This window comes from Phyllosticta capitalensis (assembly GCF_038381095.1).
Source record: "Phyllosticta capitalensis strain CBS 128856 chromosome Unknown BKA78scaffold_12, whole genome shotgun sequence".
Lineage (NCBI taxonomy): Eukaryota > Fungi > Ascomycota > Dothideomycetes > Botryosphaeriales > Phyllostictaceae > Phyllosticta > Phyllosticta capitalensis.
In genome coordinates, this window is record NW_027117450.1 from 1232453 (window position 1) to 1258337 (window position 25885).

Here is a 25885-nt window from a genome sequence, read left to right on the forward strand (position 1 = left end):
TGAAATCGAAAAGCTCGGGCCACTTGCTTGCTGCGTCGTTTCGCGTTGCCTGGAGCTTGAGCTTCCCGCTGGGCAGACATCCTACACCTCCACGCATCTCTCGACACGACATCAACCTCTTCGCCTCACGCCGTTCTAATATCTCACCTCCATCCGCATCGCAGCTGCCGGCCCTGACTAGCCGTCGCCTTCACCCACAACCGCCGACTACCTCCTGGGCGAACAACAACCTCCACACGCCCAACAAGGCAATCAGCAACCATCCACAATGGGCGGCTTCGACTTCTCCAACTACAACCGCAATGCGGCCCTGCACGCTCAAGGTGTTCCGCTGCCAAAGGCTACCAGCACGGGTACCACCATCGTCGGATGCTTGTTCGAGGGCGGCGTCGTCATTGCTGCCGACACGAGAGCAACGAGCGGACCCATCGTAGCTGACAAGGCACGCCTCTGCTGGATCCAAAGCATCAAGAGGACACGGCTAACACGCTGATAGAACTGCGAGAAGCTCCACTACATTGCCCCGCAAATCTGGTGCGCCGGTGCCGGTACTGCCGCTGATACGGAATTCACTACTGCCATCATCTCGTCCAACCTCGAACTGCACTCCCTGTCGACCGGCCGCAAGCCTCGCGTCGTCACCTGCATGACGATGCTCAAGCAGCACCTTTTCCGTTACCAAGGACACATTGGCGCGTACCTGGTCGTGGCGGGCGTGGATCCGACGGGCGCCCACCTCTTCACCGTCCACGCACACGGCTCGACGGACAAGCTGCCCTATGTGACCATGGGATCCGGTTCGCTGGCGGCCATGTCGGTCTTTGAGACGCAGTGGAAGGCGCAGCTGACGCGCGACGAGGCCATCAAGCTGGCTTCGGACGCCATCCAGGCTGGTATCTGGAACGACCTGGGATCCGGCAGCAACGTCGACGTGGCCGTCATTACCGAGGACAAGACGACTCTGCTGCGCAACTACATTACGCCCAACGTGCGCGAGACCAAGCAGCGCAACTACAAGTTTGCGCGCGGCACCACGGCCGTCTTGAACGAGAAGATTATCAAGAAGGAGGACATTAGCCAGTACGTCACGGTGCACGAGCTCAAGGACGACAATGTCCCACAGGCGGCGGAGAAGATGGAGGTCGACTCGTAGGGTCTTTCCTGGCTGGGGTGTACAATAAGCACGCGGCGTCATTGGCATGATAGACCAGGCATGGGGGTACGTGGTGCTGAATGAGAATGAAATTGCAATTTCAATGTACTGGCTTCAAGCGACCGCATGAGATGAATACAGGCAGCGGTTCAACTAGTTTGCCGCTACTTGTTGCGTGCTCAGTGAGGGCTCAACCACGCTGTTCGAGCAAACAATTCCAACAAGTAGAAAACAAACAGACTCAATCCTGTATGACGGTCAGGTAAGAGATGGGCGTTCACTCAAGAAATGGCCTTCGCGTCGTGGTTCCAGTCGTCAAGGCCAGAAACAGACGCTCGTTATCGTCCAAGCTCACCCCGCTTACTAATCATCGCATCAATGATAGCGACCGGCCACGCACGACGAAACGCACGATGATACCGAGTTCGGCACCTGTCAACCAGCTTTCTTAGACGTTGAAAGCACCCATGAGGCTCCTGGGGACAATCAAGCGATCCTCCGCCTGAGTTGAGCGTCCATCCGGGTTTTGGGTAGTATATATTTTGCATTTGCGACTTTGAATCGTTGGCGTGGTAGGCCGTAAAGAACTCATTTCTTGCCTTTTACCAGAAGTGACCGTGTGGCCGCCACAACACGCCATTTACAATTCTTTGGAAACCTCAAAGGGGTAATTCGACCTGCGCAAGGTCGAGTCCCGTTTTGCGCACTTTTTCTTTTTTCTTTTTGCTCTGCTACGCTTGCTAGCCGAGCTTTAGCGCTGTGGAGGAAGGAGGGTCCAGTCACTTTTTGCCACAGAATCTGATAATGGCGATGATGCACTTGAGCTTGTAAGCTTGAGTCTTGGTTGGTAGATTTCAGACTATGGTGGCTCATCTGAGCTTTGGACACAAAAATCACCGCCGGTTTACATCCACCTTCCTGACCAGCTCGCCGCCCAACCGCGCCATCTCGGCCAAAATCGCCTCTTTGTTGACATCAGCCTGCACGTCGTCGTCGTCGCTCGCTCCCGCCACGGGCACGCTCGAGTAGCCCATCCTGACCTTCCACTTCCTCCTCGCCGTATTCGCCGGATGCCACAAGCCGGCAACGACGTCGCCGCCGTCGCCGTCGTAGAAGAAGATGATGGCGTGGCCGTAGATTTCCTGCAGCTCGGCGAGGAACAGGCGCACGGCATCGAAGCCGGCCAGCTCGACGTTTTGCGCCGCCGCCGACGTCTCCGCCGACAGCGCGAGGTTCTTGAACTGCGCCTTGGAGCCCTTGTCTTTGCGGCCGTTCTTGGTGTGCTGCGGTGCGATGCGCAGCACAAAGTCGTAGTCGGCCAGCGGGCTGGAGAAGAGGGATTCCGGCTCGATGCGCGTGCCGGCGTCGCGGGCGGCCTGCGACGCGGCCTTTGCGAGCGCCGTCATGCGCGCGGCGACGACCTTGGCCGGCCGCGCGTGGTCCGTCCACGTCGTGCCCTCGGGGTCGGCGCTCGTGGCCGCAAACATGACGACGCGGTTCAGCGCCGGGTCAATCTTGCGCCAGGCTTCGTAGCGCGTGGTGATGGCCGCGACGTCTGGGGTCTTCATTTCGCCGCCGAGGTCGACGATGAGGGGTTCGTTGCGCCAGTCCCAGCGGGCGAGGAAGGATAGCGTGCGCAAGAAGCCCGTCATGGCGCTGGTGGGCGGCTCCCAGGGGTACGAGTTCAAAAAGGTGCGAATGGCCATGAGTTCAATGAGCTCCGGGGCAAAGTGCGAGGAGAGCAGGTGCGCAGCGAACCACTTCTTGAGGAGTCGGATAGTCGGAGAGAGGGCGGGAAGACGTGTCGAAAGGGCCTGTACAGCTTGGGTGTGGGAGGGAACGCGCTGAGAATCGCGCTTGTACCTGGCCAAAGCAAGCGCCGTGGCCTCTCTGGCTGCCGTGTCCAGGCTCTTGTCTTTGAGACGGCGCTCGAGCAGAGTTTGCTCACGGTCGTGGTAGACCCTCAGACGGAAAATAGCCCCAGATTGATAAATGACGTCCATGAAGCACTGGTTCATAATCTCAAAGCCCTGGTTCTCAAGGCCAATCCGAGTGGTGACGCCTTCGACAGCCTCCTGGAGCAGCTCGCCCATCTTGAGCAAAAAGGCTACCTTGGTCATCTGGATTGCTCTCAGATCATCCGGCCAGCGTGCAGATCCTTCGAATTCAATCATGACATTGGCCGGTTCGGGAGGCTGCTTGTGGTTGAGCTGCAGCGGCACGTCGACAGAAGCATAGCGAAGTTGTGGATCCGCGGCGAAAACGTGACGGGTTGACAGAGGCATGCCCTCCAGAGAGCGAATGTCCCGCTCCAGGTTGTCAAAGGCCCTCTTGAATGGCAAGAAGAGATCATGTCCGACCTGTCCGTTGCCCGAGACGAGCCGAGAAAAGTCTTCTCCAAACAGCTTGGTGTTTTCGGCAACTTCTTTCCCGAGATGGCGATTCAGGATGTAGAGGACAATTTGCTCAAAGATGGATGCGCTCGAGTCTTTGGTGGACCACACAAGACTTTCCAAGATGCTGCCGTCCTTGAATCGACGCAACTCGGCCTTTTCACCCCAAAACTGGCGGAAGAGGGCGGCTTCCTTCTTGCTCTCGGCAGATGGGCCGTGGTCCACAGCTCGAAGCGCATTGGCCGGGTCGACGACGAATCCGACCTGGAGCGTTGCATCTCGTGGAATAATGGTCTTTGCGTTACCAAGCGGAAAAGCCGGAGCCTCTGGCAATACCAAAGACACGAGTTGGGCGCGATCCCCCAGACCACGCTTGAGCGCGCGATAGAGCTTGTGGAAGCTCTTTGAAAACTTTTGGCTGTGGTCGTCGTCTCCAAAGTTGATGCCAAATGAGGCGACGGGAATTTCAGCCACAATGTCGTACCTGTGCAAGACGTGATCGGTCTTGAGGACAAAGGTGGCCTCGAATTGATCAAATGCAGAGTCTCCAAGCGACGAGACTGTCGTCTTGGCCTCGCGCCGTAGAAGCCTGTACGCCCAGGGAGTCATTTTGTACAAAACATTCAGAGAACGTGGGCCGTCGAAAAAGGTGGGAACAGCGTCTTCCTTTGGAATCGAGATTCCTTGCGCTTCGTACAGTTGCGGCTGCTCTGTGAGGTCCCTTGAGGCCAAGAACTGCAGCATACCCTTGAACAGCTGGTAGCTGCTGTAGCCTGCGGCGAACAGAGGTCTTCCGGCAGGACCGCCGCCCTCCATCAAAAGTGCCATGATGGATGCCCATTCAAAGTTTCCAAAGCCTCCGTTGCGGATCCTGCTGCCAAAACCACGCTGGCGTAGCCACGTGCGACCAAGAAGACAGGCGTCCTTGAAAGCCTCGGATTTGCTCAAAGCCCCATGTAGCAGCTTCAAGTACGCTGTTGTTTGGCAGTCTGCTCGCAGCGATGCATTGTAAAACGGAGTTGGCTTGAGAATTGGCGCGTCTTCACCAGTCTGCTTGGGCCTGACGCAATTCTTCTCAGGAAGCGTCTTGTCTTCGGGGAAAACTCCATCGGGAACAGCAGGGATGATGTGGATCCGGTATTTCGAGGTCGAAAGGTCGTCGTCGCCACCTCCTTGGACGACAATGATGGGGTGCAGCTCGTTGCCGTTCAAATAGTCAAAGCTGAGCTTCAAACTGTGGCCCTTGGAGTTTTTGATGCCGGCGGCAAGCGCTGCCAGATAAAATGCCCTCTTGTAAAAGTAGCGATAATTCAAGTAGTCCTTCTCCTGGAAGACTGTCGGCGGCATGACGACCATGAGGTCAATGGCGTATTCATCTCCAGTCCGAGAATTAATCTTCAACGGGTAACTACCGACTGGGTTGATGGCGATTGGCTTCGCGTACTGCAAGGTGTACTTGGCGTCTTTCGGGGGTCGAGGGTGTGGAAACGGCACCGCAACCTTGCTGTGCTTGATCAAAGATCTTTCGGCTTCAATTACCTGAGCCGAGTCAGTCTCGCTACATTAGAGCCATCAAGCTCCACTCACCGTAGAGGGCTCCCGCGCAGGAATCTTTTCAATAATGGACTTGAGCTCGCGGAGCGCCTTTTCCGCTGCAACCTCTTTCTTGCCGTGCTTTGGTCTGACCTGAGCCAACAACTCGTCCACCTGCAATTTGAACATGTTGGACTTGTACACCTCGCCAGTATATGCGCCCGTCATCTCGGCCATGTCGACGTCTCGCTTCGGCTTTCGAGGCTCGGTCTTGGATTTTTGGGGCTTTTCCTGCGATTTTCCATTCTGCGCCTTTGCTTGCGACTGCACCTCCTCTTCATCTTCCCCGTCTTCAGATTCTTCCTCTTGCGCTACATCCCCCATGTCCACGTCTTCGTCCGAGACTGCGCTTCCCGAGTCGCCGTCGTCACTCTCAACATCTGAGCCGCTTCCGACTGCGCCAACCTCGACACCACCGTCGCTGCTCTCCGCATCCGAGTCGTGACTGAGCTTTCTGCGCTTGACCGCCGGTGGAGCCATTTTGGGGGGTTGTCGCACGGTTTGCGATGTTGGCGCGCGAGAGATGTTGGTGTCGCGGTTGGGCAACAAAATTTCCTGGCTGAACCCTTGCGCGAAACGAAACACGCGAGCTCCGATAAGATAAAGCCCAAACATGACTCGCACCGGCATCGGAGAGACTTTTGTGTCAGAGGCATCTCCGCATGGCCAATTCACCCACTCCCGCTCAAGTCCATTGCTCTGGGGCAAGTTTCAATCATGGCCGCCTCCCCTGAAAATGATGTCGGAGAGACCATTCCTCCTCTCACGGCGCACGTAAGGCCCACCCAAGCTTTTTGGCCGCGGGGCGTCGCGGGGCACCAGCACTGACTGACGTATTCAGGCCGTGAGTGTGTCATTGCCGACTTGGGACTCCAATGTTGGCTACGAAGAAGGCAGACCTGACGTTGTTGGACGCATGAAGACTGGATATCCCAGGTAAGCGTCTTCAGAGGCCATGGAACTCTTCTCACGCGCGTAGATTCTTCGTCCACAAGTCCATCCAACGATTCGCCGAAGCCATTGCGGCGACTTACGGCCATGCAGATGACACTGCTATGCTCTTCCCATCCCCTGTCATCGCCAATCGTTGTCTAGACTGGTTCCGCAAGCAAGCACCCGAGCTCTTCCCCAGTCGCGTTCATGTCGTCGATCTGGTGCCCAACCCCGAGCATAAGCATTCGGCAGACCACGTCCTGCCCAAGGTTTCGGCAGTCATCTTTCCCAAGGATCAATTCAAAATTGCAAAGGCATTTTGGCAACATTCTGGCGATGGCGTGTCGAGCCGCAGGGCCGAGTACTGCCACAAAGCGTTTGAAGACGGAGTGTTGGTTGAAAAAAGCCAGGCAGGCCAACGCAGAGTCAAGGGACCCAAGAGATATCAAAAGCGAGGTTCCGTGGATGTCAAAGCGCCGGGTGCAAATGGACAACACACGGCACCTGAGAGGGAACCAGACGGCCAGGATCCGTTGCGATTCGTGGAGGAGAGATTCGGAAGAAACTTGGACGTTGGTTTCGCAGACAATGCAAAATTGGCCATCAGACGGAGAATTGCTGGTTCGTTGACTGCCAATGTCGGGCTCGAGGAGGCCTTGAAGCTAGAAGCGGACCAGGAGCGGACGCGCCAGGTTGCGGGCTTCTCACAGGACGACGTCTACCTGTTTCCCTCGGGCATGAGTGCCATTTTCAACACTCACAGATGCCTCATGGCGACGCTGGGCCAGGAGAAGAGCGTGAGCTACGGCTTTCCGTACATCGACACACTCAAGATTTTGGAAAAGTTTGGACCGGGGGCAGTTTTCTACGGATTCGGGTCAAACGAGGAGCTGGACGAGTTTGAAAAGAGGCTGGAAAGCGGCGAAAAGTTCCTTGCTCTCTTTTGCGAGTTTCCAGGAAACCCACTGCTCAAGTCGCCTGACCTCCAGCGCATCCGAGCCCTGGCCGACAAGTACGACTTTTGCGTCGTGGTGGACGAAACGATTGGCAACTTCCTCAACGTCCACGTTCTCCCCTACGCCGACGTCGTTGTTAGCAGCTTGACCAAGATCTTTAGCGGCGACAGCAATGTGATGGGCGGCAGTGCGGTTCTCAACCCCAAGGGCCGCCACTACGAGCAGCTGAAGAAGACGTTGGCCAGCGAGTACGAAGACAACTTGTGGCCCGAAGACGCCATATTCCTCGAGCGCAACAGCCGCGACTTTGTATCGCGAATCGACCGGATCAATGTCAATGCCGAAGCCATCTGCGATGTGCTCATGAAGCATCCCAAGAGTAAGTTCCATGCCGACTATTACATCAAGCAGCAAGCTGACAATCAACGCAACACAACAGTCAAAGCAGTCAACTACCCCAAATACAGTCCCACGCGCGCCAACTACGACCAATGCAAGCGACCGCACGGTGGATACGGCGGCCTCCTATCCGCAACATTCTACTCGACCGACGACGCCGTCAAGTTCTTCGACAACCTCGACACGGCAAAGGGGCCCAGTCTGGGTACCAACTTCACCTTGAGCTCACCCTACGTGCTTCTCGCGCACTTTACGGAGCTCGAATGGGTAAGTGGCACGGGAGGATTATGGGATGATATGCTAATCAGAGATGACAACAGGCGGCATCCTACGGCGTCGAGTCCAATCTCGTCCGCTTCAGCGTCGGCCTCGAAGACACGGAGCAGCTCGTCGCCACCTTCAACCACGCGTTGGCGGCCATGGGACCCGTGGAGACGCAGGCTGGAGCCCAAGCATGATGATGACGACAACCCGACATGTGTAAATTGATTGATTGACTGACTGATATTTTGTTTCAACCACGACCATGAACGATAGTAGTATACCCCAAACCCAGCAAACGGACCTACCTCTGTACCATCAAAAGCAAGAAAAAGGGGGGGCGTGGCAGGCACGGTCTTTTTGTTTTGTGCATGCTGGCGAATGGATGGACGGGATGATGGGAGCGAGCGTTTTTTCAACAACGACGAGGGATTCAAATGATTGTGGACGTGGCAGCACGGTGGTGGCTGGCATGCATGTCATTATAGCACTGGATACAGGGTAATTCAAAAGCGTTGAATGCTTAATGTACCCACAGACCTACCTCCCTCCCTATGCGCGCAACAGGTGGCCGGTGTTGTCTCTGCCATCTCTTGCCCTTTCATTGACGCACCTGCTTGACAAAAGGAACAACTACTTCCTCGTGGCCAGCATAATGCGGCGGATGTGTGCGGTGCGCCAACAGACGCCTGCGTTGGCAGTGCGACCTTTCCGCTGACACGGCGTACGTCCGCAAGTAGCCAGTCCATCGCATCCGCACCCACGCTCCATTCATGCAACTGGGGATATTTTGTCGGCCAGGAACGCGCAAACCCACGGTCCACTCCAAACCCCCCTTCCGCTCCCATTTTCCCCGGTCATGGCTACCACTAATCTACCTACCTCGCCTGCCTTGGTCGACAAAATGCATACATACCCTGGCGGCTGGAGATGCCACATGTGTAGCTAGCTCTGCATCCAAAAAACGACACGACGCTGCGCCGTGTTGAATAAATCAATGGAGAGAAGGCGTTGGTTCGCGAATAAAAGGTGATGCTACCACCCGCGTATTCGCAAACCAAGAGAGGCGCATACGTAACTGAGAAAAAAAAAACAAAAAAAAAAATTGGCGTGGCGCGTATATGCCGTGTGCGCGCAGAGCCGCAGACAAGAAAACACCAAAAAAGGCAAGCCGACGACATGATGGCCGGGGAGGGTGTTCATCAGGCTAAGCGCGGGCTGGGCTGGGCTGGCTGGCGGGCGAAAGGCGAGGCCAGAGCGCGCGCGGTTAGCGCGGCAAGTCAGCCGAGCGGCAGAGCAGCAGGACCAGGGCAACGCAGCGCTCTCGGCGCCGTCGAACGAGCAGAAAACAGGAACATGTCCGCGCGGCGCGGGTGCAGGTGTGGGGGATGGGGTGGGGATGGCTGGGAGAAGAGGAGAGGGATGTGTGGATCGAGAAGAAGAGGTGGTTGAAGAGAAGATGTTGTAGACTTGACGGTGTAAAAAAGCGAACGGCGTTTAATTGGGGAGCTCGAAAGTGGAAGCGCAAGTGGATGAAAAAGGAGAGGAGGTGTGGGGATGGACGGAGACTTTTTGGTGTTGTCGTCGAAGTTGATCGAAGAGTTGCTGGGTTGACCCTGTTGCAATCCAACGGTCGTGGCCGGTGCTGTGGCGTAGGAACAAGCCGAATTGGTGGTTTTGATGAAGAGCAGACGGCATGAGGGCAGATGTTGGTGTCGAAGCCGACTTCCCCGAGCACAGGGACCCTTGCAAATTGAACTGGGCGGACCGACGGGCATCATGTCCCTCGTCTCTCTCCCGCCATCTCGGTTCGCGGTTCGATCTGCTGTGCATCGCCTTCCTGGCCGGTGATCCAACAACTCCAGGAGTCGTCTGCAGCTCATCGACTTGCCAACTTGTTTGCGGAGGCGATTCCGACGCATCAACACCTTCATCTCTCTCCAAATGAACAAACAATTCGGGGCCCACTACTCCGTCTCACACGCGTCATCAAAAATCAATCCTCGTAAATCTTCGTACCCCAGGCGCGCCGCCAATCCGACCGCATCGCTCCCGTCCGTCGTCGTTCATAACAACGAAATTGGACCCGGACGCGCCCTCACGTGCGCCGCTGCGGGAAGGAATGCTTGACGCACCGGTTCGCTGGGCTGAAGGAGTGAGGGCGCCGCTCTGGCAACCGGGAGCTGGAAAGGCCCGCCGTACCTGTCGACTACTCCACCTCAGCTAGGTGGCCGGCACATATGCGAACCTCGTCAATGCGTTTGTCCATCTCAACAGACCCCTGGCCGTGGCCCTGAAGAACGGCTGAGGTCAGAAATTTCACTAGCACCAAGACTACCATGGTGAGCCACTGCCACGGCTCCGGGTGCTGCTGGCCGACTGCCACCCAGCCTCTCTACCCCAGACCCATTTGGACGGAACCCTCGCCAGCCACTACCTAGCGCCGTCGCCATGTTGGACGCCTCGGTGACGACGACAAACGAAGACAACGGGGCAATAGTTGAACCGGAGTGGCGCGAGGCGACATCAAGTGCCCATGGCTGCCAAATTAGACTTTCATCTCGGCCCTCTAATGAGATCATGTATCAGCAGGCTAAGCAAGAGCATCATTACATGCTAGGTAATTGGGACCTTGGCCACCCGACCCAGCGCTGGGTGACGTGGACCGGCTGACGTGAAAGAGAACCGGTAGCGGAAAAGGTCGACGACAAGCGCCTGCGCCGGCGGACGTGGCACGCGGCAAATGCCAGGGAGACTTTGCGCGCGCGCGCGTCTCTCTCCCATGGGTCGTGGCCGGAGCCATTCGAGAAACCCACTGCCACCGACGTGATGGGCTCTGGCAGCCTCGTGGGAGAAAACCAGGTTTGCACAAGCAGGATGCAAGGGTTTGTCGGTTCCATGTCATGCGAGTGGTGTTTGTGCCATGACAGACACGATGAGACGTGCCGTTACCCCAGCGAGCACAGGCGGGGAAGAGCATGGCAGCCTCGTGAAGATGAGCGCGCGGTAACACGGTAGACCGGCAAGGTAGCGCCAAAAGCGAAACCGAGCTGGGTCATGGGCGGGATAGCACGGGGCAGGCACGAGAGATTCTGGAGTAGGTGAGATTTGATGTGGTGGTGGTTGTGGTGGAGGTGGTGGAGAAGAGGGTGGTGGTGGTGAGGCAGCGTAAGGCCGTGAGCGACGACGGGGGGCAGGCAAATGGGGCGACAAGGAGAGCACCGACCCTTCGGACTCGGACTCCCGACGGGCACTACAATTTGCAGACCAGCATGCTCCCAGGCAGCAACGCAGGGATCAGAGACGGACGAGAGAAAAAAAAAAAACGTCACAATCATCGACGAGACGACTTGGAAGAGCAGACACACACGGGGGACATGCGAACAGCGACTACAACAAGTGACCGAAACGACAGCTCGCAACGCCATTTCTTCATCCCTTGCTTCTCTGGTGGTTGTATGACAACAAGTTGCCCTCGGCGGCCTCATCTCACACAGACGCCCGCCTCTTGGATTATACCCCCAAAGTCATTCACAACGAACATGACAATGCCCCGGCAACAACGTCTCCATCTCGAGTCTTCAGCCCTGCGTTATCGCCGGGCACGCTTCTAAACAAAGGCTGCCGTGGCGCAGTGGAGATGGATCACCAGCCTATTTTGGTCACACAGCTTGGACGGAACACCGGCCGAATGTGCCTTCAGCCAGTCTGAAACCATCTCTCCAACGCCACCAACACCCCACAAGGGCGGTATCCTCAGGGCTAAGTCGCCCGCGAAACATAGTGACACCGCCCATGCCAAACCCAAAAGGCACCCACTGCTGAATGCGGCGCCGTTGGATCCCTCGCTAGCGCCCAAAGCTTGACCTAATCTCTTGTCGAATTTGCCTGCCCTGCCTACCTGCTCACGATATGGCCCGCACGGGGTTTCCCCCCAAGCGTGCCGGCAGGGATCGCGATCCTTCGACGCACGGGGCCAACCAGACGTCTGTTGGTTCTGACTGAGGACTAAGGCTTGTATATGATGTACCCTCCGCCCCCCCTGGGCATGGCGCAGGCATTTGCTATCCGAAGGTGCCAGTTTTTAGGAATCTACCACCAGCTCCACTGACTCTCTCAAATACGCCCTACAAGAGTAAGCTACCACTACTACACCCTTCTACTCACCTCGTCCACCAAGGATCTCGTTCGTACTGACCATGGCTCCTCTTGCTCCTCCTTCAAGATCCTCATCTACCCGAGATCCCCACTCTGCTGCTACTCCAGGCCCGCGTGGCGACCACGACCAAGCCGCGATTGATCCTCTCGACCAAGATTTCTATCCTGCTGCTGCTGCTGCTCCTCCTCCCGCCGCCGCCGCCGCCCAACCTCATCCTTGCCCCGACGCACAAGACATGAGGTAACAGGATCCTGCCGGCCCTCCCACTCATCAATCACTCATCCGCATCCAGCTCGCTTGGCTACATGATGCCCACTCAGTACGGTTCTTTTACTCCCTCGGGGACCAACTTTGACCCCTACGGTACGTTGTTGATCCTTTGCTTTTTTTTGGATCAAAAACTTTTCTTTTGTCGTGTTGTTGGAAAAAGTTTCGAAACTGAATCACTTGCATTAAAGACCTTGCCTTGTCAAACCAATAACTTCATGCGCTAATGCTCGTCACAAGGCTATCCCCAGGACCAGTCGCAACACTCGACATCTCAGCAACCCACCTATCCTCAGAGCAGCGGCGCCCCTTCACCATACATGCAATCCTATCCCCCAACCCAGGTCTTGAGGAGCAGCCCCGGCGCCGACTTTGGTGTATCGAGACACAGCTCTCTCGCTTCGGCCGCATCTGCAGGATACATGCCCGGAACCAACGACCCCTCGGCTCTCTCAGGGGCAACAGGCCAAACCTCGCAGTACCCGCCCATCCACCCGAACCTTCCTGCACCCGGCGGCATACCATACGGAACCAACTACACGACGTGAGATTTGTGCCGCGCCAAATTCTGAGATGAGACCTAACCCATTCCAGATCACAGCCCTACAACGCGGCCAGCTACGGCAGCATGGCCTATCCCCCTGCACAGTCAGCACAGCAAATGTACCCGGCGCCACCGCACTACTCGCAGCCTTACCCAGGAGGGCCTGGGCAGGACCCATCTTCGGCCGCGGCCGCCGCAGCAGCGCTAGGAGGCGCGCCAGACCGGGGCGTGCGGGTGCTCAACTCGCGGCCGAAGCCGCAGTGCTGGGAACATGGGTGCAACGGGCGCCAGTTCTCGACGTTTAGCAACCTGCTACGACACCAGCGCGAAAAGTCGGGCACGGCGGCCAAGTCGTACTGTCCGCGCTGTGGCGCCGAGTTTACGCGCACCACGGCGCGCAATGGGCACATGGCGCATGAAAAGTGCAAGCCGCGCAAGGCGTCGGACGCCTCGTGATGGGTTGGTTGCGTTGGTTGGGGCGAGAGCATGACATTTGCCCGGCCGGCCGCCGCGACGGACGAAGACGCGCCCAGTATTCTGAGCCACCACAAACGAACCAAACGATGACGATCCCGACCGAGACACCATTCACAACGAGTAGTCGACACGGGTCGACGCAACGACAAACGACGAGCTCCCGGACTGGACGGCCGGACGACGGGAAAAACGAGAGCAGACTGACGCTGCCACACATCTACCTACTGACGGAGAGGAAAAAGGAACGCCAAAAATCTCTCCACCATGTCACCATTCGCCCACCTCCTCGACCAATTTCACCACCACCACCATCGTCATCATCATCACGTTCTTTCTTCTTCATCTTCGCAATGTATACCCAGGCAGCAAGCGGCACAGTTGGAAGGAGACGAGCATTGTACAGCACAGCACAGTAGCCACAGCAGCACTCACTCTCGGCGCATAAGGAACAGGAACAGACGGGGTTCAAGCGGCGGGCGAACAGGCGAACGGGGCGCTCCTCTCAGCCAGCCCAGCAGCCAGCCTCAACGGACGGAGGGGTGGCGATCTTTTTTATTAATTTTCATTTCAGTCTTGCGTTTTTCTTTTTCCTACCTTGTAATGACTGGCATACGAGTTTTCTTTTCTACTTTTTTTTTTTTCCCCCGAGACTTGCGGAGTTCCACCATACCATACCTTTCATCAGCATCCATCAGCATCAGGCCAGGACCACACCACCTCCACCACCACCTTTACCAACCGTTACCCGACGACGCCGCGCCCCCCTTTGCGAATCCGACGACACAGCATGGCATCGTGCGCCTGCCGCCGCCTCCATCGTCGAGAGCACGACATGCGCCGCGCTTCGCCTTCGCCTTTGCCACAACGGGCCTACCTACCGACCTACCCACCCACCTCGACCGCTCGCTCGCTCTTCGCCTCGGCCGTCCATCGAGCCCGCATTTGGCTCCAGACATGGCCTACCTACCTACCACCACCACCCACGGCAGGCGTCAGTCGTCGCAACAACCAGGCATTCTTAATCCCCTTGCGCTATCTATCAGTCCCCCCTCGTTTTCCCTTTGCTTTCATTCATCATCTCTCGTTTCCACCGCATCGCATCGCATCGCATCGCACTGCATTTGCTCAGAGAGAGATAAAGGGAGAGGGCTCGTTGCATCCATCCATCCATCCATCCATCCGTTTTTGCATACCCACGGGCGTTCGTTTATGCATCCGTCACGCATTCGCTTCGCATTTGTTTTTTGGTTTTTTTTTTTTTTTCGTCTTTTTATGTTGGATATGGGGATGGGAAGAGTGGGGTGGGGTGGATCAAGTGCGTCAGGAAATGAGAATGGCTTGTTCGATGGAAGAAGTAGCAGCGTTGTTGAAATGACGGGGCAAGCCAAGCCAAGCCAAGGCAGCGCAAGTAGGGCAAGTAGGGCAAGGGGGAAAGACACAGAAAGAAGATGTGCGTCGTCTACAGTCTTTCGGCTTCACGGACAGACAGACAGACAGACCAGAAAGGCAGGGAAAGAAAGAGAGAGAGAGAGAGAAAGAAGCGAGACACCAACGACGGGGCGCCGAGTCAGGTCAAGTGTCTCGTAGCTGTTACTTGGACCAAAGCGCGAACAAGAATCAGAAAGAAGAGCTTGCATGTAGTAGTGTTGTATGGCGAGAAGACACATCCAAGTACAGTATCTCACACGAGGCTGTGGTGGAGGGTGGACAAGACAGAGAAGAGAGAATCTAGGATCGTTGTTGTTTTACACACATACAATGCTCAAAACGTGTTGCGAGTTGTCATGCCTTTACGACGAAGAAGAACCATGTGTGGACGGGAGGCTGGAGATTGTCTCTTCTTCAACAAGGACTTTTGATCACTTTTGTCAACTATTTGGATTTGCTCCTTTTCTGTCTCTATCTACTACTGTCCATCAACACGCGCGCAACAACAGCGTGCAAACTCACGAAAACAGACAGACAGACCCAGCAGCGCCGGCCAAGACGCAAGCGTCTGAAAGTCTTCTTGCTGTTGCCTTGAAATCGCACTCGTAGGCGAGTACGGCTTCCTGCGCACTCGCCTACCTACATACGATGTACGTGACCGACCCGACTACCAGTCCAGGTCCATGTAGCTTGTTAGGTAGTCCAATTCAGCCCTGCCCAGACCTTCGGTAGTCGACTGCCTCACCGACCTACGGACCTACATCCGCCATTCTTCGTTCTTTCGCCCCCATAGATCCGCATATGCGCCTATGCATCATCTTCTGCGCCTTTCCCCTGGCTAACAGTTGGATTGCTTTTTCCCGTCCGTTCGTCCGCACAGCTACTTCCATCTCTCCACTGCTCACCTCGCTTAGCCGTCGACGACGATAAAAGCAATGGAGGAGAGGGCCGGTATGCAACCACGGCCGCGGCGCCCTCCGCGGACGTTGGTCCCAACAAGCAGAGTGAGCAGGCGAGTTCCGCGCGCGGACATGGGAAACTGACGTGTTGCATTCGCCCAGCAAGGCATGGAGTGCGAGAGCGAGCGGAGGTTGGGAGTCGTGGGGGCCAAAATTTGGTGACGAGGTGACGTGAGGTGAGGTCCAGAAGAAGCGCGCGGGTTGGGGGCGAAAACATGAACAACCCCAAAAATAACCTTTTTTTTTTTTCTCTGGCAGATCTTGGAGAATGGAGAACGACCAAAGCACCGCATTCGCCGCTCGCTTGCTTGCCCCTCTTTCTGCCCCTCATCTGCGTCACTGACTCGACTCTTGAGGTGCTTGGCTTGCGCTCTTGTCCATGAGCGCGGGTCTTGCGCGGTTGGGGGCCAAAAGGACAAAAGCAGACGACGTCACGTAGGAAACGCGAGTTGAGTGTATTAATAGCAAAGAGAGAAGGAGACGACTACAGCCAGCGTCCGCGTGCCCCTCACTTTGCTCTCATCACATTGCCTGGTTTGGCTTGCCACAGGTCGGGCTGGCCTGGCTGGCGGGCTGGCGGGCTGGTTGGTCGGCGGGCTGGCTCTCTTGGCTCGTTTGGTCGACTTCGGCATCGGCGTCTAAACAAGGTGCTGACTGTGTTAGACGAGCGCTGAGCGGTGGTTGGCTGGGCCCGTTGCACTGCTGACGTTCGAGCTGATAATTCGCAACCTGAACAGAGATCTGAGTTTGTGTAAGAGGTGGTCAACACACACACCCCCGGCTAAGACGGGCCGGGGTTCACCGGGTTGGACGGTTGGCCCTGGGCTTGGCGATATTGCCCATGTTGGCGCTGCTGTCGTGCTGCTGCTGCTGGTGCTGCCGCGGAGCATTGGCCAACTTGGCTCGAAAATGATGCCACAAACAAAACGTCCGTCTGGTGGGTGTGGATGGCATGTGCGGACGTGCGGATTAGACCAGACGGGACGGTCCCGTCTTATTGAGCTGGGTAATCCGAGCGGCGGACGCGTACACCAGGGCCGGGGCCACGGCGGAGCGGATAAGGTGTGTAGCTGGAGGCGTAGCTGTAAACGTAGGCTCAGTCCTAGACGCGGCGCTTAGGTCAGTCAGCTCGTTGCACACAAACCTCGGCGCCTGTCATTGTCGCAGAGCAGAGCGGATAACTAGTTTCCTTCAGCTTCTGTTTCGACGGATTGACATGTGGTTTGGACAGGTTAGCGCGCGTCGGCGTGTAGCAGCGGAGGTGTCGAGATGCAAAGAAGTTGGGGGCGGAATTGACCATCTGCACAGTCGCCAAGCAGTCGCCAAAGATGCAGCCATCTGCAGTGGCATGCATGCGGGTCAAACGGCCGTCAGGCGTCAGGCAACAACCACGGGCGGTGAGAGACGCGCTGAGGCTGGAGATCGAGGGCTCAAGTCTGCGGGAAAAGCAGTCATGCGACGACGTTGACAATGGCAGAGTGGATGTGGTCTTGGGTTGCGGCGCAGAAATGACGCCATGCGAGTGCCGCGCCGCACCGCGTAGCGCAAGCTGAGAGGGTCGAGCAGAGGGAGACGTCTGGGTCGGAGAGAAGGATTGGAAGTCTGAGAGAAGGACGGGCATGTCGACGGACAAGGACAGGGAGCGAGCACAAATTAGGCGAGCTCCTCTTCCCGTCATGTGACTTGTCCACCGCCACAGCAACGTTATTGCGACCCGGGCTCCAGCCTCATCCCATCGTCCTCCGTCCAGTCATCCACCTACACCAAACTCCATCTCATTCATTCATCAACGCCTTCATCATGGCGTCCCGTTACTGACCTCGTTGTTATACCACTTGACAACTCCCCGAAATCCACCCATCTATCCCAGCCAAAATGCCCCTACTACAGTCCACTGCATATCGATTACGGCGTCTGTCACCAACTGCATTGTTGGCTCTATATTTATCCGCTTTACGGTGATTTTGGAAAATGGCCTCCCTATTCACATTCGACCCTGACCCGCCCCGAGTTGCCTCTCCTTGGTCGACTCCGCGTTCCGTGACGCCTCAAAAGCCCAGCTCCTCGGCGGGAACCGCAGCCACTCTCAAAGCCAATGCCATTGCCACCAGCGGCTTGACGCCACGCGCCGTGCTCGAGACCGATAGCTCCGTCACCAAGCTGGACGCGGAGCCGCAAGAAGGCCCAACAGAGTACAAACTCCACCTGCTTCTACGTCCACGGAGGTCCTTTACCCACATCAGCACCGCCCGTCACGTGGCTGGATCCCACCGCACCGCCCTGGGCATCCCAACTGCTCGGATTGTGCCTGAAGTCGCCGGCGGTGCTCACACGCCACCCAAGTCAACCTCCAGCCAGTCGCGCCAGCACCGCTTGGAGCAGCTGACGACACAGCTGCTGTGGCGCTTGCAACAATCGTCGCCCTACCACTCGACTTCCGCCAATGAGCTGGTTGTTCCTCAGCTTCCAGAAGCCACCCCTCAGCTCAAGACTCAGCCCCTCGCAAAGGTATTACCTGGATTGGAGGAAAGCCAAGGCGCATTGTACGAGATTGGTGTCGCCGACGATGGCACCTTTGTGGGACTCGCCGAGGACGAAATGGAGGAGAGCCTAACAAATCTCCGCGCCATGGCGGCAAGCTTGGGCTGCAGCGTCAAAGTGTTGCGCATGATTCCCGTCGGCGAGTGCACGTGGTCTGACGACGCGGATGAAAATTCTCGCACCGGCACGCTGTGGGTTGCTGAAGCTCTCGTCAAGCCCGAAGTGGCTGGCTCAGGAACGCCTAGTCCAACTGCTCAGCTTGACCCAGTGGCTGAATCGCTGGATCAGATGGGCCTCGAGGACGGCAAAAAGGCAACTGAACAGCTTCGATTGTCCTTGACTGGCGCCACCATGTCCGGAAAATCTAGTCTGCTGGGTAGTCTTTCTACCGCGACGCTTGACAATGGCCGGGGAAAAAGCCGTTTGAGCCTACTCAAGCACAGACACGAAATCGTTTCTGGAATGACGAGTTCCGTTACCCAGGAATTGATTGGGTACACCGTGGATGACGAGTCTGGGGACCTGAATGTCATCAACTATGCGTCTGGCAATATCGACTCGTGGATCGACATACACTCGGCCTGCCAAGGTGGCCGGCTCGTGTTTCTCTCCGACTCGGCGGGTCATCCAAGATACCGGCGCACTGCTGTTCGTGGGCTCATGGGATGGGCCCCTCACTGGACCTTGTTGTGCATGCCAGCCGACAATGATGAAGACACGTCTGGCAAAGTTGGCAGCACGCCCTCTACGGAAGAGATGCTTGGCTCCGCTGTAGCAGATGTTGATCTTTCAGAGGCCCACTTGGACCTGTGCCTTAATCTCAAGATGCCTCTAATGGTGGTTGTCACCAAGATGGACCTGGCTTCAAAAACGGGCTTGAAGCAGACATTGAACAAGCTTCTGTCCACATTAAAGGCAGCAGGGAGAACACCCAGACTCATGTCTGACAGCATCACCATTACGGAGGAGGATTTACACACTGTTCCAGCCACTGATGTGGACATTGCTCGGACTGTTGCCGATGAACTTGCAAAGGATTCACTGGCCACAGTCCCAATTGTCTTGACAAGTGCTGTGAAAGGAAACGGCATCCGCAAATTGCATGCTCTTTTGCACGAAATCCGTATACCCCAGCCGCTGAATTCTTTGCAGACAGAGGGACCAGAGAGTACCTCTGAAAGTCAGCTCACTGCCCTCTACCATGTTGAGGATGTCTACAAACTCAACCTTGGTAGCAACACCGGGGCCGCCAATGCTGGAATCTCAATCATCAGCGGGCACCTGCGCTACGGCGTTCTGCACCTTGGGGACGAGCTCCTGTTGGGCCCTTTTCATATTGACCACGCCGCCGAGGATAGCGACAGCAGCGGCAGCTCTCCAAAGCCGGATCAGCTCACGGCTAGCCGCTCGTTCCCAGGCACACTCCATCGGCACCTCGACCTCGCCTCTCGTCTAGACCCAGCGTCCACGTTGGCCTGGACCCGCAGAACGAGAGCACAAGAGTGGCGCCGCGTCCGCATCACCTCTATCCGCAACCTGCGCCTCCCGGTGCGCACCTTGCGCGCTGGTCAAGTTGGCACCCTGGGAATCTTGCCCCTGTCTCACCTGCCCAACTCCACTAATTCCCCACCAACCACCACTCTCCCCGCTACGGCGCACCAGACCCGCATCCGCAAAGGCATGGTGCTCGCCGCGGGCATGGCCGCGCCACCCTCCTACAACTCCTTCGTCGCGCGCTTCGCCAAGGCGGCCGTCCGCAACCTTATCGTCGGCAGTCTAGTCGTCACGTACATTTCCAGCGTGCGTGCAAGCGCCAAGGTCATCGCCATTGCCATTGACGAGGATGGCGAAGAGCGCACGGCGAGGAGCTGCACGAGTCGCAAGGACGACGCAGCCGACGACCCGTTTGGCTTCGACGACGAAGACGACCAGCCCTCTGGCTCCGACATGGACGATGCGGCTGATTGCCAGGCCACGCTCGTCACGTTCCAGTTCGTCGCTACGCGCGAGTTCCTGGAGCCCGGCGCCCAAGTCCTCGTCATGGAGGGTGGCGGCGGTCGCGTACACGGTCACGGAGTCATGGCGTCCACCAGAGCGCGGGCGGTGTCGGGTCCTGCTGCTGCTGCCGCCGCCGCCGCTACCACCACTGGCGGTACTCCCGACGGAGGCCGGAGAGGGCTCGTAGGGCTGGAGGGATTCGTGGGAAGTGTCGTGCAGGGATTCGGGTAGGCCAATAGCTGGGATGGTGCTCGCATCTGCATTCGGTGTAGCAGAGTTTTGGCTTTGTTGTCTGGTCTGCGTTGTTGGTGTTTTCTTTCGTTCTTCATAAACTGTTGCACTTGTTCTGCCTGTTCATCGGCACTGTGCGCTACCGTGGCGGAGCGCGATGGACAGTCATACCAAGAAACCACCATCTTTCTCGCAGCTCAATGAGTGTGTCTAGCTTGCAAAAGCAGCAAAGTTGGGTCCGCTTTCCCCATTCTTTCGTGATACAGATAGATCGACCGCGTGGACACAAGGTCCCAGAAATTGTCGACACAAGTAGGAAACGACGTCTCTCCCTTCCATATTCGGACGATGCGCGGACCCGAGGACGAAATAGTCTCGTCGAACAAAAGACCAAAATTGGGATGAACGAAATGGGGAGGTGGAAAAAGGGGGAAGAAGAGAATTCAGGAGGTGACAGGTGGTCAAGCTTGCGAGCTGTTCGGCCTGCACAGGATGCTGACTGTGCTGAACTTGGGCGTGTCGTCGAGGGCGTCGAGGACTTGTGTGTGTGAAGAATGAGCAATGAGCATGCATTTACTGTGGTGCGCAGATTTCAGCAAAAGGGGCGGCGTGGAGTAGAGATGCTCATGCAAGTGCGCGTGGTAACCGAACACCCACGATATCCGCCATCTTTTTTGGCTTTCACTTGCTTGCGTTGGAAATACTCAAACTTGGAAGAGGAGACCACAACCACTTCAAATTCAGAGCAGAGTCACCCTCCACTGGACGATCCCATCGACGTCGTCATCTTGCTTCATTCATCTATTTTTGCCAAACCACCCTGAAACGCAAGAACGGCCTACCCATGGAAGAAAACTGCGGTGCACGTCCAATACATTACAAGAAGCGAACATCTCCGTCTTACTCTCTGCGTTTACGCCTCTCCGCGTCCTCCGCTCATTCTCACTCCATGCCACCCGCGCGCCTCAATAATCCATGCTATCGCTAGCCGCCATGGCATCCCTCGCCAACTTGCCATCCAAATCGGTCTTCTGGTCGCCCTCGCGCGGATGGCCGAGCGCGACGCTCATCTCGCGGGTTGCGCGACAGCTCAAGCTGCGGCGCTGGCTCATGCGCTCCATCTTGGTCTTTCCCGTCATGAGCATGAGGCGCTGGCGCTGGCCGTCCTCGGCGCCGGTCCAGGGCTTCCACTCGGGGGCGCCGCCGTCGCGCTCCTTGTTGGGGTCCAGCTGCTTGACGAAGCTGAGCCAGTACTTGCGCATGACCGGCGTCATGGCTTCGTTGACACCTTTGGGTAGGTAGGAGGGCGGCGCGCCGTTGTCCGTGTTGTTGGGCCCCCACAGCGCGTATTGCTCGACGATATGCCACGTGCCGTAGCCGGCGTTTTCGTCGTCTTCGTCTTGCGCGGCGTAGCGGTAGTTCCAGGTGGGTGGGCTCAGGTCGCCGCTGCTGCCGCGCGGTGGGGGCACGCTGTTTTTGACGATGGCGTTTTGCAGCTCGTAGACCATGCAGTTGGTCCCGATGTCGCCAATGGCGTCGGCCGTTTGCCGCCACTTGCGCCCGGATTTGGGGTAGTAAGGTGCCGGGCGACTAATGTACAAGTCGTCGAGTATGTCGAGCGAGCCTTGCGTTAGAGCGCCGTCTTGCTTCTTGAGGTAGTCGTGCGCCTGACTGGTCGTATCAGTGTCCTGCGGTGCGGCATACTTGGTGCCCTCGTTGTTGCAGAAGCCCATGATCGTGGGGACCTTTGCGAAGGAGCCGTCCGAAAACATATCGAGCAGCGGCTTGGGGAACATTTGGTCGTCGATACCCGGATCAAACCAGCAGCCCGTCGTTCGCAGCTCGGATTCTTTCTTGGAGCGCAGGCAGGCAAGCGTGTCGATGTCGTTGGTACACTTGGTTGCGTTGAGGAGGCATTCATACTGTTGCTCGCCTTCCTTCATACTACGCATCGTTACCCAACCGCCGGACTCGATGATGGCGCCAGCGAATGGTGGCCGCTTGGCATCTCTGTAAACGGCCATGAGAAGTGCCGAAGCTGTTCCTCCGGCACTGATTCCATTGAGAACAATCTGGTCCGAATCACCACCAAACTGACAAACGTTAGTATGGATCACGTGCATACTACGAGAGAGCTTACCGCTGCTATGTGATCCTTGGTCCATTCCAGGGCCTTCTTAATGTCAAGGATGCCAGCATTGAGTGCCCCTTTCTTCTTGATTTCCTCACTGTGCGCAAATCCTGTGGGCCCAACACGATAGTTGAACATGACCACGATGATTTCGCCGTCTTTGACAAGGTTTGCGGGATTCCAGTTGGCGTTTGAGTTGGACTTGAAGCTGCCGCCCTGGATGAAGAACATGACTGGTATGCGTGTCTTTTTGGGGTTCTCTGGGGCGAAGACGGACACGTAGAGGCAGTCCTCGTCGACACGGTAGCGGTCTACCTTGCCCGAGACAGTGGCATCGTCGGGAGTCTGAGGTGGGCAAATGGGACCAAACTTGTCATGTCAGTAAAAGTTGAATCAGAACGGCAACGGTCATACCTTGTCGGCTTTGATCACCGCATCTTCCTTTGGAGGGTCTCGCGGTGCAGCAAAACGGTTATCTCCAGTAGGCTTGTCTGCATATCTCATTCCAAGCCATTTGAGGACACCATCGTCTCGAACTCCCTCGTACCTGGCGTATCCCAAATCAATGAGAGGAGAACCCGCATTGACGGTGCTGGCAACGGCCAGGAGCGAAACTATCGTTTTCCACATTGAACTGGGGACTCAAAACAGCCAAGGAGCGTTGCGGTCGGAGCGAGAATAGAAATTATGAAGACGCAAAGCAACGACGATGAATGAGTGAATGTCTGCGAGCAGCCAGGAGTCAGGAGGAGAGTGGTCCTCTCACCCCATAAAAACATTTTCCTCCAAGGAGCAACAGGTACAGAGCAATCGTAATTAGCGAAGCGGTCAGGGTCCAGGGTCTCGAGCCGCCATGCACTAACTAGGATATGGTAGGTGATGCGGACTTGAACGGACGCTAAACTTTAATTCGCGCCGGCAGATCTGCTCGCGCAATATGTGGCCTGAGTCGAGCCTCATGAGCTGCCTTAGGCGCACACTTCCTCGGACAACATGCGGTGGCTTCGACTTGACCGTCCCGTATTTCAAACTGGCTGAAGCAGCAGAAGACGTGGCCTGTTTGATGTAGTCGTGGTAGGACATGACACTTTATGCTCACTACACCGCTTCGACAGCAAGAAAAGCCTCAAAGTGATGTGACCATTTCAGGAGGAGGAACTTTTTCAAAAGCCTCGTCTTTCGCCGAATCGGTTCATTGGAGCCGCAGACTTGACCACTTCAGTCGTAAAAGATCTCGAGTTGTAGCACGCCACCTATTTCGGGTCATCTTGGCGCTCCATAAACTGAAAACACATGTTAATATGATCCACGAGTCGCTTTTTTTGGCGATCGAGCAAATAAGGGATGATGCATCGATTGGCACCAGGGGACTGCCTTTTTGAGGTTAGAGTAGCTGCTGTACCCAAGACGTCGGCGCCGGGTCCTAGATGGAGGCATATGGTGATCTGCGCGGTTTTGGTTGCTGGGCTGGTGCCGGTGCATTGAGCACATTGGAGCAACATCCTGGTCACGAGGCTGTAAAGCACAACAACTGCTTTGCCGGAGATTTTGAAGCTTCCGAGTACGAAGCTTTGCTGTTGGAGACACTAGCTTCGCCTCCAGGAACCAAGTATCAAACCCAGTTGGATCTGTCGATGGAGTACGATGGTTGGATAAAATGGTCGTATACGTTGACTTCACGACTAGTCCATCTCCAGTCGTATCTTTGCAATTTCAAGAGCTTTCGCGGCCTGAACCGCGATGGCAGTGCGTTCACCTCAAATGAATCGACAAACATCCGATCGTGATTGTGGTTGTACGCTGAACCAGGAACTTTCAGAGCATCTGAACGTTGAAAGTTAATGGAAAACTTCTTGTAAACGGTCACGACGTTGCCGAGCATCAAAAATTCGGAAATTCTGAAGCTCGTGAGGTTTGAAAGGCGACGTTTTTGATCAATTCGTCTGGCTCTGATTGAAAGCCACGGGCTGGACGTCGTGGAGGAGGCTCGATGGTTGGTCAAAGCGGCCGCACGGTGGTAAGGTTCCAAGCTGCAGGTATCGACAAGGGTCCTCGATCTCTTTCCCAGTGACGTGCATCCCTTCGCGCTATGATTCCTTTTCTCATAGAGCACTGGCACGACTTGCGCAGTTCGAGTTCGGTTCGTCGACTCATCGGAAATACCTTTTCGTGCCTGGCTCTTTGCAAATCGTTCAACCGGTTCGGGTGGTCGGTCAAAAGAACTCTAAGAATAAGATTGTGGTGAGAAATCCTAATCGGGACTCGGTGCACACTCCCCTCTCTCACCAGAGGAGTAGGGAGCTTCGGGCGTGTTTCAGAGTTCCACGCAGGGAAGATCCCATTCTTGTGTAGTAAAGACGAACACGACAACGAGTACACCCCCTTGGAATAGAGGAAAAATCGAATTTTGGCACTGAGCCTGGATGAAGAGAAAGCGTCCACGTTGATTTTGCATTCGAAATCATTTAGCCGGTCAGTCTTCGGCCAGTTCCACGGAAGAGTCGACATCTTGAAATCGTCCTGAGTATTTGCAAAAGGAGTTGTCAATTCAGCTCAGCTAACGAATCTTGTTGCGGAGCGCGGTTTGACGCGGAGATATTCCGTACCTGCCGTCCCGTGATTTTGTGGCCACATTGAAGACACCTTGTCTGTGAGCAAAGACGTCGAAGAAAACGATTGTCCTGGTTTTTGGACGTCACCTTTTCCGTAGACTGGATCTCAAACAACGGTTGGTGCGTATGGCATCTTGAGCACTATGCTCTCACGTGCCATCGTGAATGCGGCAGCGGGTTGCTGTGGCTTAGGTGTAGCCAAGACTACTCCGTACAGCGGAGGCCGGAAGTAGCATTCGATCCGTTTGGTTTCCACAGACAGCGCACCGAAAATTGACCTTCGACATGGCGTCCAAATACCCATCGCGTGCCGAAATAGAGTCCCTGTTCAAGCACATGGAGGATGGAAATGTCGAAGAGGTGTTCAAAAGAGTACATCCGGATGTTGAGTGGACCGTGATGGGTACGCAAACCACAAAGTGTTCCGGTTAGCCGGCTGACTGGAACTGACCAAGGAACTCATCCTATTGCGGGACGGTACACGAGTCTAGAAGACTTCAAGAACAACACGCTGCGGCGCCTGCAGGCCATTATGAAGACGTCGCCCATCAGGATCAAAACTCGCAACGTCATTGGAGGTGGTGATCATGAGTGGGCCACGGTCGAACTCTACGCAGATGGAGTCGAATGCAACAACGGCAAGTGAAGAGGGACCATATGATATGATCTGCTGATGACGTCGCAGGCCTGAAGTTTGAAAATACGTATGCTTGGTGCATGCGCTTCAACGAAGAGGGCCAAATTGTCCAAGTCCGCGCATATCTTGATTCGGCATTGATCAAGCAGATTCTCGAAGAGAACGAGGGTCCTTGGGTCAAGAGTTACCGAGCTCCAATCGTTTGATGATGAG

At 56.2% G+C, this 25885-nt stretch overlaps 11 protein-coding genes across 11 annotated transcripts; 6 read left to right on the plus strand and 5 right to left on the minus strand.

Moving 5' to 3' along the window:
- Positions 1–268: 268 nt before the first annotated feature.
- On the plus strand, positions 269–1153 carry BKA78DRAFT_334017 (nucleophile aminohydrolase; the record flags this gene model as incomplete). Its single annotated transcript, XM_066890155.1, has 2 exons — positions 269–442; positions 497–1153. 2 exons carry the CDS (start codon positions 269–271, stop codon positions 1151–1153), a joined length of 831 nt encoding a protein of 276 aa, XP_066739365.1.
- An 893-nt stretch (positions 1154–2046) lies between these two features.
- On the minus strand, positions 2047–5619 carry BKA78DRAFT_258805 (Nrap protein; the record flags this gene model as incomplete). Its single annotated transcript, XM_066885312.1, has 2 exons — positions 2047–5085; positions 5134–5619. The coding sequence occupies 2 exons, from the start codon at positions 5617–5619 to the stop codon at positions 2047–2049; spliced, it is 3525 nt and encodes a 1174-aa protein (XP_066739366.1).
- A 184-nt stretch (positions 5620–5803) lies between these two features.
- BKA78DRAFT_327210 (cystathionine gamma-synthase-like protein) lies at positions 5804–8204 on the plus strand. The gene is made up of 5 exons (XM_066889496.1): positions 5804–5913; positions 5981–6075; positions 6119–7407; positions 7468–7694; positions 7748–8204. Exons 1-5 carry the CDS (start codon positions 5857–5859, stop codon positions 7883–7885), a joined length of 1806 nt encoding a protein of 601 aa, XP_066739367.1. The 5' UTR covers positions 5804–5856; the 3' UTR covers positions 7886–8204.
- A 2249-nt stretch (positions 8205–10453) lies between these two features.
- On the minus strand, positions 10454–11093 carry BKA78DRAFT_55634 (uncharacterized protein). The gene has a single exon (XM_066893368.1). It carries the CDS (start codon positions 11024–11026, stop codon positions 10637–10639), a length of 390 nt encoding a protein of 129 aa, XP_066739368.1. The 5' UTR covers positions 11027–11093; the 3' UTR covers positions 10454–10636.
- A 1172-nt stretch (positions 11094–12265) lies between these two features.
- BKA78DRAFT_55655 (uncharacterized protein) lies at positions 12266–13257 on the plus strand. The gene is made up of 2 exons (XM_066893370.1): positions 12266–12658; positions 12709–13257. Exons 1-2 carry the CDS (start codon positions 12435–12437, stop codon positions 13112–13114), a joined length of 630 nt encoding a protein of 209 aa, XP_066739369.1. The 5' UTR covers positions 12266–12434; the 3' UTR covers positions 13115–13257.
- On the plus strand, positions 13258–15046 carry BKA78DRAFT_55648 (uncharacterized protein). The gene is made up of 2 exons (XM_066893369.1): positions 13258–14357; positions 14460–15046. The coding sequence occupies exons 1-2, from the start codon at positions 13400–13402 to the stop codon at positions 14720–14722; spliced, it is 1221 nt and encodes a 406-aa protein (XP_066739370.1). The 5' UTR covers positions 13258–13399; the 3' UTR covers positions 14723–15046.
- On the minus strand, positions 15018–16017 carry BKA78DRAFT_55691 (uncharacterized protein). Its single transcript, XM_066893371.1, has 2 exons — positions 15617–16017; positions 15018–15567 (listed from the first exon to the last, which is right to left on the minus strand). Exons 1-2 carry the CDS (start codon positions 15851–15853, stop codon positions 15313–15315), a joined length of 492 nt encoding a protein of 163 aa, XP_066739371.1. The 5' UTR covers positions 15854–16017; the 3' UTR covers positions 15018–15312.
- A 1476-nt stretch (positions 16018–17493) lies between these two features.
- Positions 17494–20292, plus strand: BKA78DRAFT_258947 (uncharacterized protein; the record flags this gene model as incomplete). The annotated part of the gene is made up of 2 exons (XM_066885323.1): positions 17494–20147; positions 20238–20292. The coding sequence occupies 2 exons, from the start codon at positions 17494–17496 to the stop codon at positions 20290–20292; spliced, it is 2709 nt and encodes a 902-aa protein (XP_066739372.1).
- A 965-nt stretch (positions 20293–21257) lies between these two features.
- Positions 21258–22927, minus strand: BKA78DRAFT_334026 (carboxylesterase; the record flags this gene model as incomplete). The annotated part of the gene is made up of 4 exons (XM_066890157.1): positions 21258–22229; positions 22251–22385; positions 22433–22792; positions 22838–22927. The coding sequence occupies 4 exons, from the start codon at positions 22925–22927 to the stop codon at positions 21258–21260; spliced, it is 1557 nt and encodes a 518-aa protein (XP_066739373.1).
- A 1156-nt stretch (positions 22928–24083) lies between these two features.
- Positions 24084–25289, minus strand: BKA78DRAFT_327221 (uncharacterized protein). Its single transcript, XM_066889497.1, has one exon. It carries the CDS (start codon positions 24929–24931, stop codon positions 24422–24424), a length of 510 nt encoding a protein of 169 aa, XP_066739374.1. The 5' UTR covers positions 24932–25289; the 3' UTR covers positions 24084–24421.
- BKA78DRAFT_383702 (uncharacterized protein) lies at positions 25276–25878 on the plus strand (the record flags this gene model as incomplete). Its single annotated transcript, XM_066893069.1, has 3 exons — positions 25276–25438; positions 25491–25616; positions 25721–25878. The coding sequence occupies exons 1-3, from the start codon at positions 25321–25323 to the stop codon at positions 25876–25878; spliced, it is 402 nt and encodes a 133-aa protein (XP_066739375.1). The 5' UTR covers positions 25276–25320.
- Positions 25879–25885: the final 7 nt, after the last annotated feature.